The 19,120-nt window shown below is 49.4% G+C and overlaps 1 protein-coding gene across 1 annotated transcript in view; it reads left to right on the top strand.

Annotated features, from left to right (window-relative positions):
• The window catches only part of MAP2 (microtubule associated protein 2), a 98,815-nt gene that overhangs the window by 46,271 nt on the left and 33,424 nt on the right, over window positions 1-19,120 (top strand). The window contains exons 4-7 of the mRNA XM_054380878.1: window positions 10,965-13,388; window positions 13,440-14,753; window positions 15,037-15,243; window positions 16,176-16,310. Coding sequence (XP_054236853.1) covers window positions 10,965-13,388; window positions 13,440-14,753; window positions 15,037-15,243; window positions 16,176-16,310 — 4,080 coding nt within the window. The remainder of the gene's footprint in view (window positions 1-10,964; window positions 13,389-13,439; window positions 14,754-15,036; window positions 15,244-16,175; window positions 16,311-19,120) is intronic.

Below are 19,120 nucleotides of genomic sequence, written 5' to 3'. Positions count from 1 at the left end.
AGGGAAGCTGTAGGCAGGTGGAGGTCAGGCTCTGCTCCCAGGCAACTTGTGACAAGAGGAGAGGGCATGGCCTGAAGCTGTGCCAGGGGAGGGTTAGGTTGGATATTAGGAAGCAATTCCTCACAGCAAGGCTGATCAGGCACTGGGATGGACTGCCCAGGGAGATGGTGGAGTCACCACCCCTGGAGGTCTGTAAGAAAAGCTTGGATGTGGCACTTGTTGGCATGGTTTAGCTGAGGTGGTGGTGTTGGGTCATAGGCTGGACTGGATGATCTCAGAGGTCATTTCCAGCCTCAGTCATTCTGTGCTTCTGTGGTGAGAGCAGTTCTCTTGAGCTGAGTTCCATGGGTGGCATTTGTGTATGTCCATAAAGTGCACACAGCACACCCTCAGTCCTGGGCAACCTCAGGGCTGTCAATAGAATCCTAGTCCTGGGGAAGCTTTCTCTTGCAGCACTGTAATGTATATTGAAGCTGCTAATATTGCCATCAATTCATAATTTTTCTTCCTCTGTGTGGTTGATTGAGCCTTAATGGGTTGCCACTCCAGCATTCTTTTCCCAGGCAGGAGAAATCAAGTGTCACTGACTTGCAGGACACTTGCTGTCATGTTGCTGAAGAAAGCTGAGGGTGATAAACTACAGGAAGAAACCTAAAACATACAGGGTTTTTCCAGGAAGACGTTTAGAGCTCTTAGAGATGGAACTGCCTGGACAGATGGGCAGGGTCCAACAGGATGGCATTTAACAAGGCTGAGTGCTGGGTTCTGCACTTTGGCCACAACAACCCCAGGCAGTGCCACAGGCTGGGGACAGAGTGGCTGGAGAGCAGCCAGGCAGAGAGGGACCTGGGGGTGCTGGTGGACAGCAGCTGAAGAGGAGCCAGCAGTGTGCCCAGGTGGCCAAGAAGGCCAATGGCATCCTGGCCTGCATCAGCAAGAGTGTGGCCAGCAGGAGCAGGGAAGTCATCCTGCCCTGTGCTCAGCACTGGTTAGGTCACACCTTGAGTGCTGTGTCCAGTTCTGGGCTCCTCAGTTGAAGAAAGATGTTGAGATGCTGGAAGGTGTCCAGAGAAGGGCAGCAAGGCTGGGGAGGGGTCTGGAGCACAGCCCTGTGAGGAGAGGCTGAGGGAGCTGGGGGTGTTTAGCCTGGAGAAGAGAAGGCTCAGGGGAGACCTTCTTGCTCTCTACAACTCCCTGAAGGGAGGTTGTAGCCAGGTGGGGGTTGGGCTCTTCTCCCAGGCAAGCACGAACAGAAGAGAGGACACAGTCTCAAGCTGCACCAGGGGAGGTTTGGGCTGGAGGTGAGGAAGAAATTCTCCCCAGCAAGAGACCTTGGCCATGGGGATGTGCTGCCCAGGGAGGTGGTGGAGTCACCATCCCTGGAAGTGTTTCAAAGCAGCCTGGGTGAGGCACTCAGTGCCATGGGTGAGTTGATTGGTTGGGGTTGGGTGAGAGGTTGGACTGGATGAGCTCTGAAGTCCAACCTGGTTAATTCTGTGATATGGGAAAAGACCATCACCAACCTCTCCCCAACCTGCTTTCAGGAGGCTGTAGAGATGTGGAGGGATGGCTGTGAGGGATAGAGCAGTACTGGGATACTGGGAATGGTTTGAATGCAGTCAGCTGTCCAGCATGCATCAGGTGCCAGCTGTGAGATGTGATTTGTGTACCAGCTGTGTCCCTCTCAGCAGTGGAGGTATGCTTTAGCAATCCACTCATTCCAGTGGTTTCTGCTCTTTAGCAGGGCTGTAGGAAATGCCACCTTCATATGCCCACCTGCTGCATGGCACAGCTGCCTGCTTCCTGTGTCCTTGCCTTAACCCTGCAGCCTGGCTGCTTTCCTCCTCCACCCTGCTGTGGCACTACTGTTGCTAGTGCATGCAGCCCTCCTGCCTTGCCTTTTCTTTGTCTGTCTGTCTGCCTGTGCTGCAGTTTTTGTTTCTGTGTGTGTCTGTTTGTAGATGAAGGGGTGGAGGAGCAGGTGGGACCACTAGAGCCGTGCCCAGGACGTGAGCCAGCAGCCAGCAGGGAGTGCTGCAGACCCCTGCCCCCCTCCATTGCAGTGTCTATGCCTGAGGAGGAGCCTTGCAATTCAGAGGAGGAGTACTATGAGCACCCTTTGTTCAGCTCAGAGTGGGCTGGATCTAGTAGCACAGTACCCAGTGCCACAGTGAAGAGCACAGAGGTCTTGTTGGGCCATGAGGAAGGTGAACTGAGCATGGTCCTGTTGTGTTCCTCTCACTCCCCTCTCCCCTCCTGCCATCCATCCCATTCTATATGTGCCTGCCTCCTGGGGAGGGAGACCAGGACACCCTCAGTGCCTCCCAGGTGAATCATAGAATCAGATAGGAGATGAGAACCATTCTGAGGGGACACTTTGTACACAAATTGGAACCATCATAGAATCACAGAATTGTCAGGGTTAGAAGGGAGCTCAAGGCTCATCCAGTTCCAACCCCTCTGCCATGGGCAGGGACACCTCACACTCCAGCAGGTTGCTCACAGCCACATCCAGCCTGGCTGCAAAAACCTCCAGGCATGAGGCTTCCACCACCTCCCTGGGCAACCTCTGCCAGTCTCTCACCACCCTCATGGGGAAGAATTTCTTCCTAACATCCAATCTCAATCTCCCCATTTCTAGTTTTGCTCCATCCCCCCAGTCCTATCACTCCCTGACACCCTCAAAAGTCCCTCCCCAGCTTTCTTGGAGCCCCATTCAGATCCTGGAAGGTCACAAGAAGGTCTCCTTGGAGCCTTCTCCTCTCCAGACTGCACAACCCCAACTCTCTCAGGCTGTCTCCAGAGCAGAGCAGCTCCAGCCCTCTGCTCATCCTCTTGGCCCTTCTCTGGACCTTCTCCAGATCATTCTTGTAACAGAGGCTCCAGAACTGGACACAGTGCTCCAGGTGTGATCTCAGCAGAGTGGAGCAGAGGAGGAGAATCACCGCCCAGCAGGCAGGCACATAGAGCTGTGGTTTCTCCCCCACATTCAAGTGAGACCTCTCCAGAGTCTCATCACCATCTTAAAGTGGAGCTGCAGCATGAGCAAGGAATGCCAGCTTTGTAGCCAGGGAAACCATGGTCCCTGCTTAAAGCAGGGCTCTGGGTCTGCTGGCCTGGCTTACAGCAGCAGAAGCAAAAGCAGCAGCATGGTTAAAGATGCATAAAGCAATGTGTTCTGTTGGGCCAGAGGATGACTGCCAAGACCAGTGGGCAAAATAGGCCAGAAGATTGTTCCTGGAGGTAAATCAGTCTTTAACAGAAGGGAGGAAAAGCCAGCTCTGTACCCAAGGCAGCAGTGGAAGGTCTGTAGTTCTCCAGCAGGTACACAAAGGGTGACTCCACTCTGCTGAGACCCCACCTGGAGCTCTGTCTCCAGCTGTGGAGTCTCTGTTATAGGAAAGATCTGGAGGTGCTGGAAGGTGTCCAGAGAAGGGCCACGAGGATGAGCATAAGGCTGGAGCTGCTCTGCTCTGGAGACAGACTGAGAGAGTTGGGGTTGTGCAGTCTGGAGAGGAGAAGGCTCCCAGGAGACCTTGTGGCCTTCCAGGATCTGGAGGGGGCTACAGGAAAGCTGGGGAGGGACTTTTGAGGGTGTCAGGGAGGGATAGGACTGGGGGGAATGGAGCAAAACTAGAAGTGGGGAGACTGAGATTGGATGTTCTGAAGAAGTTGTTCCCCATGAGGGTGGTGAGAGACTGGCAGAGGTTGCCCAGGGAGGTGGTGGAAGCCTCATGCCTGGAGGTTTTTGCAGCCAGGCTGGATGTGGCTGTGAGCAACCTGCTGGAGTGTGAGGTGTCCCTGCCCATGGCAGGGGGTTGGAATTGGATGAGCCTTGAGCTCCTTTCCAGCCCTAATATTGGGTGGTGTTTGGCCTCCATTTGTTTTGCAGAGGCACCCACCTCACATTGTGTCAGCTGCCTTTACCTGGGGGTGTTTAGCCTGCAGAAGAGGAGGCTCAGGGGAGACCTTCTTGCTCTCTACAGCTCCCTGAAGGGAGGTTGTAGCCAGGTGGGGGTTGGTCTCTTCTCCCAGGCAAGCAGGGACAGAGGAGAGGACACAGTCTCAAGCTGCACCAGGGGAAGTTGAGGCTGGAGGAGAAGAGAAAGTTTTTCCCAGAAAGAGTAATTGGCCATTGGGATGTGCTGCCGAGGGAGTTGGTGGAGTCACGCTCCCTGGGGATGTTCAAAAAAAGCTTGGATGTGGCACTTGGAGCCATGGTTTAGTTGTCAGGAGGTGTTAGGTATTAGGTTGGACTTGGTGATCTCTGAGGTCTTTTCCAACCTGGTTGGTTCTGTGATTCTGTGACTACAAACAAGCAGGGGGGAAAAAAAAGCCAACAGTTTCTGTATTCCACTTTTCTATGGCCTGAGCACATCAATGTTATTTGATCAGTGGGAGTTAACAGAAAAGTGGAAAGGGCTTTTGAGGAATCAAGGGAGGATGTGTTCCAGTGACTACCAGGAATGCAGCCTTCCTCTCCCAGGCAAAGGAGGTCACAGTTCAGCTGGCAGTGTGTGCCTAGCTCAGGCTGGGGACACAGGAGCTGAAGCTAAAACCAGTACAGGTTTGTGTGGCAGGAAGGTGGAGGTGTGTGCCTGAAATTATTGCTCAGTGGGTCAGGTCAAGCAGCCAGAGTTGTTCAGAACTCACAGGGAGGGAAACAGCCTCCTGCTGCAGCCATGTGGAGATCAGTGCTGACGATGGGAGATTGCTTATGGCAGCCTGACTGCATGAAGCTAGGGGAGAGAGAGAGAAAGAAAATCATACCTGTAGGGTGCCTACAGCTGTACTTAGAGCACTCCTGAGCTGGTTAAGTCATGGCCAGCTGCCTTGACAGTCATACATTCAGGGGGTTGGAGCAGATCTGCTATGAGGCCAGGCTGAGGGAGCTGGGGGTGTTCAGCCTGCAGAAGAGAAGGCTCCAGGGAGACCTAAGAGCAACCTGCCAGGACCTGAAGGGGGCTGCAAGAAGGCTGCAGAGAGACTGTTTGCAAAGGGCTGCAGGGACAGGAGCAGGGACAATGGCTTCAAAGTAGAGCAGAGCAGATTGAGATTGGATGTGAGGAAGAAGTTGTGCAGCATGAGGGTGGTGGAACACTGGAAGAGGTTGCCCAGGGAGGTGGTTGAGGCTCCATCCCTGGAGATCTTCAAGGTGAGGCTGGAGAGGGCTGTGGGCAACCTGATCTAGTTGGGGATGTCCCTGCTGACTGCAGAGGGGATTGGACTGGATGAGCTTTGGAAAGCCCTTCCAACCCAGACCTTTCTGTGTACCTCTGGTGAAGGAGAAAACTAAAACAAGGAAAATGAGCTGGCTCAGCAGTGAAAAGCCAGGCATGAGGAGACAGCTGTCCTCATGTGCTTGCCTGAACTTTGCCTGGCATGAAGGTTTGCTGCCAAAGGGAGCTTTTAGGATTCCTTTGTTAAGTCAGAGACAACTTTCTGCTTTGACAGCTGAGTTTTAATCACGTAGCATCACGTGGAAGGTCTCAGGAGCCAGAGGTGTGTACCTGAGACTGCTCAGAGGAAAATGAGAGGCTTTCCTTGAAGGTTTTTGACTGGCAGGGATGCACAGAGCAAACTACACACACAGCCAGGACAATTAAGGCAAGTTCTGGCCAAGCTCTTTTGGGTGGTGCACAGCAAGAAGCCAAGAAACAATGGAGGCAAACTTGACCACAGAAGGTTTCAGCTCAACATGAGGAGAAACTTCTTTCCAGTGAGAGTGACAGAGCCCTGGAACAGGCTGCCCAGAGAGGTTGTGGAGTCTCCTTCTCTGGAGCCTTTCCAACCCCAGCTGGATGCATTCCTGTGCAGACTCCCCTGGGTGCTGCTGCTCTGTCAGGGGGGTTGGACTGGATGATCTCTGGAGGTCCCTTCCAACCTCTAAGGTACTTTGAGACTGTGATTAAGGGTCTCTTGGACCTGGACAGCTGCTGTCAGCCAGGCTACTGTCCCAGTCTGCCCATGGGTAAATATCCCTGCAACACTCAGGCATCCCTCCAGCCCTGACTCTGCATCTTCTGGCTTCAGTTCATTTCAGATGTAGCATCTAACCTTTACTACATGTTTATGTCATTACTGATGTGTTGTACTTGTCAGAGGGACACTTTCCAGCCTCCTAATAATGTTTGTGTTCTTCAAATCCCTTGGCAAAGGCCATAACTAGAATGGATGGTTGATTGTTTGGTCTTTACCAGGGCCAATCTTGGGATCAAAATCAAGCTCTTGTGAAGAAATTCTGTTTTCATAGCAAGAGGCTGGACACAGCCTCTTCCAGATTCCAATCCAGTTTGTTCTAAGTCTTGAATGAATGGAGCAAAACTAGAAGTGGGGAGATTCAGATTGGATGTTAGGAAGAAGTTGTTCCCCATGAGGGTGGTGAGAGACTGGCAGAGGTTGCCCAGGGAGGTGGTGGAAGCCTCATCCCTGGAGGTTTTTGCAGCCAGTCTGGATGTGGCTGTGAGCAACCTGCTGGAGTGTGAGGTGTCCCTGCCCATGGCAGGGGGTTGGAACTGGCTGAGCCTTGAGGTCCCTTCCAACCCAAACAATTCTGTGATTCTATGCTTCTGCCATGGCATGAGTAAAGGCTGCTCTTGATACTGCTGTCCTGATCTGACCAGCCCATAGTTTGAGTGATGTGTCTTAGAAATTCAGGTGAACAGAAGCACTCAGGAGCTTCTTGGACTCAACTGTTGAGGAGCCTGGAGGCTAGTGGGGAAACAGGAGAGTCCTCCCTGCTAAAACTGTGATTTTGACAAAGAGTTCAGGTGTCAGGCAGCTTAAGGGAGAGATTGTTTCTAGACCTGCTTATTGCAAGGGTCGTGGCTGAATTCTTATGCAGCCATTAGCTCCCAGCCATACACAAGGCTCAGGACTGTGGCAGAGGCTCCATATGCTGTCAGATCCATACCCAGGATTCATGGGACAGGTCGACTTGCTGGCATTTGGCACTCAGCATTGCCAAGGTCAGTGGAAAGAAATCAATGCCTCACACCTCCTCCACCTCAGCTGAGTGTCTTCTGCTGGATTAAATAGCACATTTACCAGAAATATGTAGGAGTGTACCTTGAGCTCAGTGATGCATCAGTGTTGTCAGAGCCATAGAAGCTTTCCCCTCAACATGAAGAGAAACTTCTTTCCAGTGAGGGTGACAGAGCCCTGGAACAGGCTGCCCAGGGGGATTGTGGAATCTTCTTCTCTGGAGACTTTCAAACCCCACCTGGGTGCATTCCTGTGTGGACTACCCTAAGTGCTCCTGCTCTGGCAGGGGAGTTGGACTGGATCATCTCTTGAGGTCCCTGCCAACCTCTGATATACTGTGAGACTGTGATCCCTCATTCAATACCATCTCCACCTGCAGTGAATATTTGCCCCACAGTCATCTTTGGGAGAGGTATAGCTGTAAAACACTTTCAGCTCTCACAGCATAACCTTGGGAGGCAGAGGGTTTGGTTTTGTTTTTTTTTTTCAGGGGGTTGGTTTGATTATTTTCCCTAAGGAAAATTCCCTTCCACCATGGACACCGCTAGGGATCCTTTGATGTGCTTACACCCCAAGCATTCAGAGCTGAAAGTGTTCAGTCAACGCAGCCCTGCTGAGCTGTGTGCTTGGTGTTCAGGGTTGGTGGTCGTGTCACCTCCTTTTTCCATCCTCAAGAAGAAGACCCAGTAAAGGGTCTGGAGGCTAGTGGGGAAGGAGAGCCCTCCAGATTTTGCATGATAGGAAGACTCCCATACCACAGGAATCATTGTAGTCCCTGGGGTATTTACAAAGAACAAGATTTTAATGATTAATAGAACAAGCAGGGTGGGGGGGAAACCAAGTTAAAAAGCTATTATTCTCTAAAATCTGCAGTGGCTGACTGTAAAAGCAGCGTTTTTAGTTTCAAATTACTTGAATCAGGGCCTGATCTACAGCCATTTGAAGGTGTTAAGTGTTCTTCGACTTCAGTTACGGCTGAGATGGTTTAGCTGTTTTGAAAAGCAAAACTTCAAGCTCTGGAACTGTTCATAGCTCTGCTGCTGATCTCCACATGCTGTGATGGCTGTGGAAGCAAAACCAGCTGCTCCTCCTGGGAAGCAACCAGGCAAAGAGCACGGACCCAGGCAGCCTTCAGACCGGGCGAAGGGCCTCTCCGGGGCTCACCTGTTCTGGTTTGGAGGCCAAAGTGTGTGGTGAAGACCCAGTGCCCAGCAGGGAGAGTGTGACCCCCGGGGCAGGAGCACCCCTGCCCGCCACGGCCCCTTCCTCAGCCGAGGGAGGTGTGACCTGCCGAGCTCTGCATGCCTGTGCTGCCGGGGGGATCCTTCCTCCAGCTCTCTGCTGCGCTCCCCGAGGCTGCTTCCTTCCCTCCCCTTCCCCTGCAGCTGCCTGCCTGCCTGCTGGTTGTCGGGCAGCAGGCTTGCATCGGTGCTGTGTCAGCAGGTGGCTCCCCACCGCTGTGCCTGTGGCTGGGGTTTGTTTTCCGTTGCCGTGACCGAATGTGCTTTGCAAGCTGAGCTGATCCCTCTGCCTAAGCCTTCTCCCCATCTCAGATGTGTTTGCCAGTCACATTGCTAAGCTAGCTATATTTTTATGGGTTGGTGTTTGCTCTTTTGGTTCGTTGTGTTTTGTTGTTCCCTTTTTGGTGCAGAGATTCATCTGCTTTTCTTTCCCAAAGTAGATTGATTGACTTTGATGATGACATACAAGAGGCTTAAAGGTGCAGGAATGTTTCCATTTGCAGTGCACAGGCTGTTTTGGGTTTTTTTTGGTTTTGGGGGGGTTTTTTTGTTTGTTTGTTTTTTTTTTTTTTTTTTGGTTGGTTGGGTGGTTTTGGGGATTTCTTTGTGTGTGTGCTTCAGTGCATTCTGGTTTAGCTGCCTCAAAGCTAGAGCTCCTGATGTCATATCCTTGCCATTCATTGCAGTCATTGCCAGAACTCTGATTTTTTTTGTGTGTGTGTCTTACCTTATGACAAAGTTTCAACGCTGCTGGAGTGCCCTCCTTAGGCAAAACCTCCATCCCTTCCACTGGGATGTTTGCCTTCAGAGTGAAGCTCAGGTGCTCTAGGGTGAAGTTGTGCTCTGCTGACCCAAACAAAACACTGCCTGCCATCAGTTGGCTTTCAGCACACAAGAAACCAGGCTTCAGGATTTGCCTTTGAATGGTGTTTCTCTCCAGCCAGTGCAACAAAGACATGTTGAGTGGAGCAGTGATGTGCCCAGTCACTGCCTGGCTGGAAAGTTGCTGGTGTTCTGGATGGCCCAGCTCAAGAGTGCTACATCCATTTGGCACTCAGAATATATTTGGATGCCACTGGGATCATTCAGTTGCAGCGTGGTGAGAGACACAGTAGGATAGGTAGAGAGTCGATATCTAGCTGCTTAAATCTCTGTGGATCAAGAGTGACATCAGCTCAGTGGGTTTTATACTCACAGGGTTTGCAAGGAAGTCCCCAAATGGAAAAACAAAAGGGAGCAAACTGACTGCTGCTGGAGAGCTCTGCTTTTAATGCCTGTAGAGCTTAAAGTGAGAGCTGCCTTTTTTTCTGGAGCATGACTCAAAATGGGGAGATTGAGATTGGATGTTAGGAAGAAGTTCTTCCCCATGAGGGTAGTGAGAGACTGGCACAGGTTGCCACATGTGCCACTGGCACAGGTGGAAGCCTCCTGCCTGGAGGTTTTTGCAGCCAGGCTGGATGTGGCTGTGTGCAACCTGCTGTAGTGTGAGGTGTCCCTGTCCATGGCAGGGGGGTTGCAACTGGATGAGCCTTGAGGTGCCTTCCAACCCTGACAATTCTATTATTCTATGACATGTAAAGGTTTGCAAGTGTTTAAAGAGCAACCAATGCTTTGGTATCAACTGTTCTAAAAGAGTCAGATTCACAGCTCCAAGGATTTTAAAGCAGATCTGAGGAGTTTCAGAGTTGGCCCAGTGCTTGTTGCAACAACCTTTAGGAAAAAAAACTTCACAGACCTTGACTTTTTTTTTTTTTTAACAGATAACTGCAGCATCTCCCCCCAGATTTTGCATGATAGTAAGACTCCCATACCACAGGAATCATTGTAGTCCCTGGGGTATTTACAAAGAACAAGCTTTTAACGATTAATAGAACATGCAGGGGGGAGGGGAAATCAAATTAAAAAGCTATTACTCCCTAAAATCTGCAGTGGCTGACTGTAAAAGCAGCATTTTTAGTTTCAAATGACCTTAATCAGGGCCTGATCTACAGCCATTTGAAGATGCTAAATGTTCTTCAACTTCAGTTACAGCTGAGATGGCTTAGTTGTTTTGAAAAGCAAACCTTCAAGCTCTGGAACTGTTCATAGCTCTGCTGCTGATCTCCACATGCTGTGAGATTTCTGTCAGTTGCCAGAGAGTGAATGTCCAAAGTTGATATAGAGTTAAAAGCCTATCCTCTTCTGACACTTGCAAAAGGCTTTTACGTGCATCATTGCTTTAGTTTAGGTCAACATATGGAAGAAAAAAAAACACCTAAAAGCTACAGGGGGATGCAGAAGTGTGGATGTTTTAAAGGTCAGCAGCACACACAGGCACAACTGATTGGGCTTCACCTTGCAGACTGTACTAATGAGAAACTAATAATAAGCTGCAGGGTCCAGCAGAGCTTTCCAGTGAAGTGAGAGGCACTTGTGGGGTTGCTGTTGTGTACAAAGCATGAAGGACTCAGGTGAAATCACCTCCTTTCAGTGGTCAGAGATCTCTGTGTGCACAGCTCCACCTGTTCAGTAGAAACCCTGAGGGAACCTCCTGTTTAAACACCTCAAAGCAGATCTCTAGGTGGATGGCCTTGCTGCATGGTTTGCATCTTCTTTTTTTGTTTTGTTTTGTTTTGCTCCCCTTCTCCTTTCCATCATTCATAGCAAGATGCTGTTGTGAGCTACCTGACTGCCTGCCTGTAAGTGATGTAAATAATTTTGTTGTCCAACCCAAACAAACTACTTCAGGTTTGCTTGCAGCCACGAAGATGGAATTCCGTGTCCAGGAGGGCTCACGCCCTTTGGCAACAGAACCCTTAGACACAAAGCAGCCTGAATCTGGGAAAGAGAGTAAGACTGGTGAGCAACCTAAATATGATGCCTTAGTTCCACAACCAGCAAAAACAGAGGCTCTAGATAAAAAGGATTCACAGAGCAAAGACAAAGAGAAAATGCCTTCACCTCTCTCAGAATGGATCTCGGAAACTGATCTGCTAAAGAAAGGTGAAGGTGGTTTTGCAGAACCTGCTGCCAAGCCTCCTGCTTCTCCAGAGCTAAAGGAGCTGTCATCTGAACTGCCCAAAGGGAAGGAAGAAAGGACTGCAGATGCGCCCTCATCAGCAAACCAAGTTACATCTATTAAAGGCGGCCAAGGCTTTGCCCTCAGCCACCCTGAAAGTTTTCCACTGCTATCGGAACCTAAGGCAGAAGCAGCCAGAGGTGAACTTCCTTCAAGCCCATCTCCTGCTCTCCCCCAGGACCTTCCACTCAAAGACAGTTTCAAAACAAAACAGGAAGCCCCTGACCAACTGTTTGCCAAAGATCTGACTGAGGATGAACAGGTCCACAAAGGCAGGACCCTCGCTCTGCAAGACCTCTCTGCAACGGTAATGTTCGACGGCCTGAAAACCCCAAGCACCCCAAAAATGCCTGCATGGGGGGAGGAAAAGGACATGACCAAGGATGAGAGTGATGAAGAAGAGAGGTATGACTTCTATGATAAAGGGGAGGCTCGAATATTAGATGATGGTAAATTCACCACAAAACCCGAAGCCAAGGCGCTTACCCTGGGCCAAACAGACTTTCCAAAGGATAGCCAAGCCAAAAAGTCACCTGATGGCCTCAAGGCTGAAAAAGAAATGGACCAAAGTGGACTCCCAGAAACACTAGACATGAAAAAGGAAGTGCAGCCAAGCACACAGCTGCCCCCAGCCAAGTTAAGCCATGAACTGATCCTTGAGCAAACAGCAGAGCACCTTCAAAGCTCTCAGCTAGCCAGAAAAGCAGAGAAAGGCCTTGAGGCACCAAGCTTAGCCACGGACAAGACTCCTACTCTAGAAGCTGCTCAAGAGAAGGATGTTAAGAAGGATTCCAAGGAGGATCAGACGAGCGCTTTGGCTCCCTACCGAGTGAAAGAAGAGGAGGATCAATCAGGAATGTCCAAGTATTTTGAAACCTCTGCTCTGAAAGAGGAAGCCTTCAAAGCAGAGGCTCTGAAACAAGGCAGCGATTACTATGAGCTGAGTGACACTAAGGAGAGTGTCTACGAGCCTTACCGGACCAACCGCCTCATTCCTGAAGACAAAGAGGAAGAGGAGGAAGAGCTGCAGGCAGAACTACAGCAGCAGCAGCAGGGTGTGCCTGCTCATGAGCTGGGCTACAGTACCCTGGCACAGAGCTTTGGGTCAGACAAATCCGAGGAACCCAGCTCCCCCACAGAAAGGATGTTCACCATTGACCCCAAAGTCTATGGGGATAAGAGAGAACTCCACAGTAAAAATAAAGATGACCTGACCCTGAGCAGGAGCCTGGGGCTCGGGGGCAGGTCTGCCATTGAACAGAGAAGTATGTCTATTAATTTGCCTATGTCCTGCCTGGATTCAATAGCTCTGGGGTTTAGCTTTGGACGTGCGCATGATCTTTCTCCCCTCGCTTCAGATATCCTCACTAACACCAGTGGCAGTATGGATGAAGGGGATGACTACTTGCCAGCAACCACACCGGCACTGGAGAAGGCTCCCTGCTTCCCTATCGATAGCAGAGAGGAAGATGAGCACATGGAAGAAGAAAAACCAACAGCAGAAGAAAAGGTCCAGCCGGAGCCCTCGGCCGAGTCGCCTTTCCTGGCCAAAGATTATTACAAAAATGGGGCTGCCTTGGCTCCTGACCTGCCTGAAATGTTGGACTTGGCAGGGACGAGATCCAGACTGGCCTCTGTGAGCGCAGACACTGAGGTGGCACAGAAGAAATCAGTTCCTGCTGAGGCTGCTGCGGAAGAGAGCAGCGCAGCCCCGCCGCCACCCGTGACGGACGAAAACCACGTCACGCTCAAGGCTGAAAGCCAGCTGGAGGACTTGGGCTACTGCGTTTTCAACAAGTACACAGTCCCCCTGCCTTCTCCAGTTCAGGACAGTGAGAATCTAACCAGTGAAACCTGCCCCTTTTACGAAGGCACGGATGAAAAACTGAGACGTGGCCTCGCCCCAGACCTGTCTTTGATAGAAGTGAAGCTGGCCGCAGCTGAGAAATCCAAAGAATTCCTCGGTGCAAAAGACTTGGGTCAGCCTGCTGCTGTCGAGTCCCTCCTGGCGAGGGACTTTGAGCAGGAGAAAAAAGAGAAGCTGCAGACTGTGCTAGAGAAAAGTGAAGAGCACCTTGACCCTAAACAGGTCTTTCCCTTTACGGGTGCAGAGACAGAGAAGCCCAGACCTGAGGCGATCTTAGAACTGAAAGAAGAAAGCGTGGCTGACAAAGTTCGTGTAGCTGATGATGCCATGTATGGCAGGATACAAGCTTCAGAGCTAGCAATAGGAAAGGATGCTGTTTCTCTGCTGATGGAGAAGGAGGAAAAGGCTCTCAGTATCCTTCCTGAAATAGCTGAGGTAGAAGCTGTAATTAAACCAGATTACAATGCTATAAAGCACGATATGGAGGTGGCCGCGAGGAGAGCTGACCAGGAATACCAGAGTCAGTTAGAGGCTAAAATCAGCGAGGTTGTTTCTCTTCCTTCAGGGAAGGACAAAGCCTCTGTTAAAAGAGCAGAGCCTGAACCCAAAGACACTCAGCAGAAAGATCAGACCATCCTGGCCAGGGAAGCAAAGGATGCAGACGTGCTTTCCAAGACCGAGCCGAGTTACGCGAAAGATGGCACCAAGCTGTCAGAAACAGAAATTAAGGAGAAAGTAACCAAGCCTGATCTGGTTCATCAAGAAGCAGTTGATAAGGAGGAGTCTTATGAATCGAGTGGAGAGCATGACCAGACCCAGGAAGGCTTGAATGGAGAATCCTTGAAACCAGAGGATATCAAAGCAGAACCTCCAAAACCTCCTGTGCCAGGGGAAGAGTTGGTTACGCAGCTAGCAGCAAAGGAGCCTTCTGCGGAGCTCCTGCCAAAAGCTGAGCCTCTCCAGGAAGAGCCTGCTGAGATTCAGATGGAGAGCATACCACAGCCTGCAGAAGGAACTGAAAAGATTCCTGATAGAGCTGTGCAACCCACAGACATCCAACAGCTGCTGCCCTGCGAAGGCTCGGCTGGGACCGCAACAGGGGAAGGACAGGAGGAAGAGGAGGTCGAAGGAGGGCAAGAAGAAAAAGAAGAGGATAAACAGCGCTTCGTATCGGAAGTGCCCCAAGAAAGAGACTCTGGGAGAGCTGCTGCTGAAGAGGTGCTGGCCAAAGGCAGCCCAGAATCAGTGCCTGAGCTGAAGGGCGTTATCGAATCGGTGGTGACCGTAGAGGATGACTTCATCACAGTGGTACAGACAACGGTGGATGAGGGCGAGTCTGCCTCGCACAGTGTGCGCTTTGCCGCCACGCAGCCCGAAGACGTCGAAACTGGGGACTCCCAGGCCGAAGAGGAGCTGGAGGTGGAGGAGGTGGCTGACATTCAAGCTGAGCCGAAGGAGGGCTCCCCAGAAGCTCCTGCTTCACCCCAGAGAGAAGAAATCCTGCTCACCGACTACAAGACGGAGACGTGCGACGATTACAAGGACGAAACGACCATCGACGACTCCATCATGGACACAGACAGTCTCTGGGCAGATACTCAAGGTGTGCATTATCCTTTCTGTTTCGTCTGTCCAATAGTTTTTTTTGCTTCCAAATCCTAATGATCAAAAAAAAAAAAAAAGAGAGAAAGAAAAAAAAAGCAGAATTATTATAGTCCTAACAGTAATCTCAGCATGTCTCAGAAAAAAAACCACTAAGGTAACCTGCCTGTTCTTGATTGCTCCATCTGCTCTGTCCTCAAATATTTCTTTTCCCTGCTCCACAGCAGTGTTTGTTAACATCCCTTACTAATCTCTTGTTGTTATAATTTGCTCTGATCCTACAGATGATGATAGGAGCATCATGACTGAACAGTTAGAGCCTGTTCCTAAAGAGGAGAAGGCAGAGAGAGAATTGCGAAGATCATCTCTCGATAAGCATAAAAAAGAGAAACCTTTTAAAACTGGGAGAGGCAGGATTTCTACTCCTGAAAGGAAAATAGCTAAAAAGGAACCTAGCACACTCTCCAGAGATGAAGTGAGAAGGAAAAAAGGTTCATTTAACACTCCCTATTACAATATATTTTTGTTCTATCCTTTTTTTTCTTTAATTTAAACTATTGTGCAGCCCTACCTGGTTCCCACCTTCGAGCTGCTATGTGTGCAGCCATACCTGGTTCCCACCATGAAGCAGCCCTACCTGGTTACCTCCTTGGAGCTGCTGAATGTTCAGCTCTGCCTGGTTCCCACCTTGGAGCTGCTGAATGTTCATCCCTGCCTGGTTCCCACCTTGGAGCTGCTATGTGTGCAGCCCTACCTGGTTCCCACCTTGGAGCTGCTGAATGTGCAGCCCTACCTGGTTCCCACCTTGGAGCTGCTATGTGTGCAGCCCTGCCTGGTTCCCACCTTGGAGCTGCTGTGTGTGCAGCCCTGCCTGGTTCCCACCTTGGAGCTGCTATGTGTGCAGCCCTGCCTGGTTCCCACCTTGGAGCTGCTATTTGTGCAGCCCTACCTGGTTCCCACCTTGGAGCAGCCCTACCTGGTTCCCACCTTGGAGCTGCTGCATGTGCAGCGCCACCTGGTTCCCACCTTGTAGTAGCCCTACCTGGTTCCCACCTTGGAGCTGCTGTGTGTGCAGCAGCCCTACCTGGTTGCCTCCCTGTAGCTGCTGTGTACCCTGACAGTTATGAGCGGCGGTACTGTTGAACGAGACATTGTACGACTGTATGCAAAGCCCTGTGTGCAAGGCTCACTCCTCCACCCCGGCCCCCATTTCCCTGGAGGCTCCCCCACTGATCCCCCATCCCCAGTGCTTCCCCCCCACACTTCTTCCAGCTTCCCCTTTGTGTACCCCAAGTAGGAGCAGCGAGGTGTGGGGTTGGAGCTGCCCCGTGATGTGTTGTCATATGAAACTGGTTGGTGGGTTCATCTCCTGATTCTGTTGTTTTTTGTTTTGTTTTGTTTTTTCTTTTCTTTGTGTCTATAGCAGTGTATAAGAAAGCTGAACTTGCTAAAAAAAATGAAGTTCAGGCCCACTCTCCTTCCAGGAAAATCATTTTAAAACCTGCTATCAAATATACTAGACCAACTCATCTCGCCTGTGTTAAACGGAAGCAGACAGGTGACTGCGTTCTGTTCAGTTATGCAATGTGGCTGGCAAACATAGACATATTTCTTTTGAGTCCCATTTTGGTTTTTCTGTGAATCTCATGGCTATAGCAGCTTCTCTATTGATTTGTTTATGCATTTGTTTATTTTCCCATCGAGAATATCAGCCTTCACCAGTGACATTGCTTAGTTTAGTGGTTTGTATCATCTCTCTTTGCTTTCTTTCCTTGGTATCATCTTTGCTTTGTTTTCTTGCCTTGATATCATCTCTGTTTCCTTGGTATTATCCCTCTTTGCTTTCTTTCCTTGCTATCATATTTTCTTTCTTTCCTTGGGATCATATCTCTTTGCATTCTTTCCTTGCTATCCATCTGTGCTTTGTTTTGTTTCCTTGCTATCCATCTTTGCTTTGTTTTGTTTCCTTGCTATCCATCTTTGCTTTGTTTTGTTTCCTTGCTATCCATTTTTGCTTTGCTTTCTTTCCTTGGCATCATCTTTGTTTTCCTTTCCTTCCTTGGTATCATATTTTCTTTCTTTCCTTGATATCATCTTTCTTTGCTTTCTTGCTTTGATATCATCTCTCTTTTCTTTTGTTCCTTGATATCAACTTTTTCTGCTTTCTTTCCTTGCTATCATCTCTCTTTGCTTTCTTTCCTTGGTATCATCTTTGCTTTGTTTTCTTTCCTTGCTATCATCTTTCTTTGCTTTCCTTCCTTGGTATCATCTTTTCTTTGCTTGCTTTCCTTGGTATCATCTCTCTTTGCTTTCTTCCCCTGGCACCATCTCTCTTTGCTTTCTTTCCTTGCTATCATCTTTGTTTTCCTTTCTTTCCTTGGTATCATCTTTTATTTCTTCCCTTGGTATCATCTTTCTTTCCGTTCTTTCCTTAGTCCTTGTTTAACAGAGGCTGCGACCATTTCTGCTTTGTCCATTTGCTTGGACCTCTGAGTGCTGTGGTTGTAACTTGGCATCGTGCTTATAGTGTGGTGTTGTAGGAAGCTTCTACTCATCATTTGGGTGTTGTTTTCATTTCTGTTTTGGCTGGCTGGTTGATGAGTTGTTGTTTTTTCTTTTCATTACTCTTTTTTTACCTTTCTGGTGGGAAAAATGTTGACAGCTCAAACCATGGTATGCATTTCCATTCTTTTGCTGCTTGATTGCTTGCTTTTTTTGCACTCTCATGCATAATAAGAAGTGTTTCAAACTGATATTTTTTTTGTTGATTGATGTTATCTGCATTGATACTTCCCAAGCTGTCACTGATGTTTATGCTGTACAGTCAAAATCCACAGGGGGAATCCAGCCACATGCAGAATGAAGCTGAGAGAGAAGAAATCTGGGCTCACACTACGAATGCATTCCAAGCAAAAAAACAAACAAAACAAAACAAAACAAAACAAAAAAAAAAAACCCAAACCCCAAACTTAATATTTGCTAGAGGAAGATGAAAGGATGGAACAAATGATTCCTGTTACATCTTGAGAGGTGTGCCATTTAGAGCACAAAAAAAAAGGGGGGGCGGGGGGGGGAAAGAGCACTTTCAGCATTTTCATCGTACTGTTTGTTGCTCCTGTCAGTTGAGGGTGGAAAGATAAACCTCTTAGCTTTCCTGAGATCTTAAAAGCTGCTGAAAGAGGCCTGTTCTGCTGCCAGGCAGCACAGCTGCATGATGCAGTGCAGTTTGTTCACGAGGGAAACCAGGGCTGTTGAGGGAAGAACCCTGCAGAGCAATGCAGAACTTCCACAAGACCTCTTCTCACGGCTTAGAAATTAAGAGCAGGGCTTCTTACCCATCCTGTGCACAGTTACACAGTGCAGTACCAAAAGGGTTGCTGAGAAGGCCTTCCCATCCCCTTTGGCACCCATTAGTCACTCCTGTTTGAAATTCAGACCTTTCTTGGTGTGCAGGACTGAGTGGAGGGACAGTTAGAGGCAGTTCTGTGAGGGCAGCTTTAGCACCAAGCCTCATCTCTATTGCCTCCTGGTTGGGTTCCACTAGGGCTGCAGAACAAAACACTCAGTGCCACTGTTTTGCTCCTACCAGGAAATTTGCTCTTTTTTTCCATTTCTACCCTTGTGGGAAAGGGAGCCAGGGATGGAAAGGCTGGTCCAGACCCCTCTATATATCCTCAGCTCAATCTCTGGGCTGCCCTGACTCACACTGTGGGCTGGAACTACTCAAAGTGAGTGAGTGAGGAATTTTTAAAAAGGATTAAACTAACTCTTCTTACCAGCTCTTGGTGTCTGCTGAAGCACAGCTTGATCAGCTCAGAAGTTATCACCCATAATTCACATAGTCTTTCAAAAGACCCAAGGGGTTCAACAAGTGCTGGAAATGGGAGGGGAAAAAAAAAAAACCACAAAGCAAAAAAAGTGTCAGATTTGCAGTGTTCTGAACTTCATCTATGCCTTCACAGCCATGTGGTCAGTGCTGTGTTGCCCTCAGATACTCTGCCACTAACACCACTGAACCCTTCTGGCCTCTACCATGCCAATAGACTTGCGCAGTGCCTTAAGTGAGTGCTGCCTGGCAACTGTCAGAGCTTTTTCTCTCTCACTCCAATACCTAGCAGGGCAGATGGATTAGTCCAAGTGAAAAATGCAGTACAAAACTGACCTCCCCCTGCACTTGAAACCCAAGGTGGAGAGCAACCATCACGACGGACCCAAACCCACCGTAACATTTTGGGTAGTGCTGGTTGAACTTTGAGGGTTGGGCTCTAAAGCAGAGGGACTTGAACCTCACCACAAAGTCAAGAGAAACACCTTTGAGAATGTTTCACTATGCTGGAAAATTCATAGGATTCCTTCATTTATCCTACC

The sequence above is a fragment of the Indicator indicator genome, chromosome 5, assembly GCF_027791375.1.
Source record: "Indicator indicator isolate 239-I01 chromosome 5, UM_Iind_1.1, whole genome shotgun sequence".
NCBI classification, from domain to species: domain Eukaryota; kingdom Metazoa; phylum Chordata; class Aves; order Piciformes; family Indicatoridae; genus Indicator; species Indicator indicator.
This window is presented reverse-complemented; position numbering and strand designations above follow the sequence as displayed.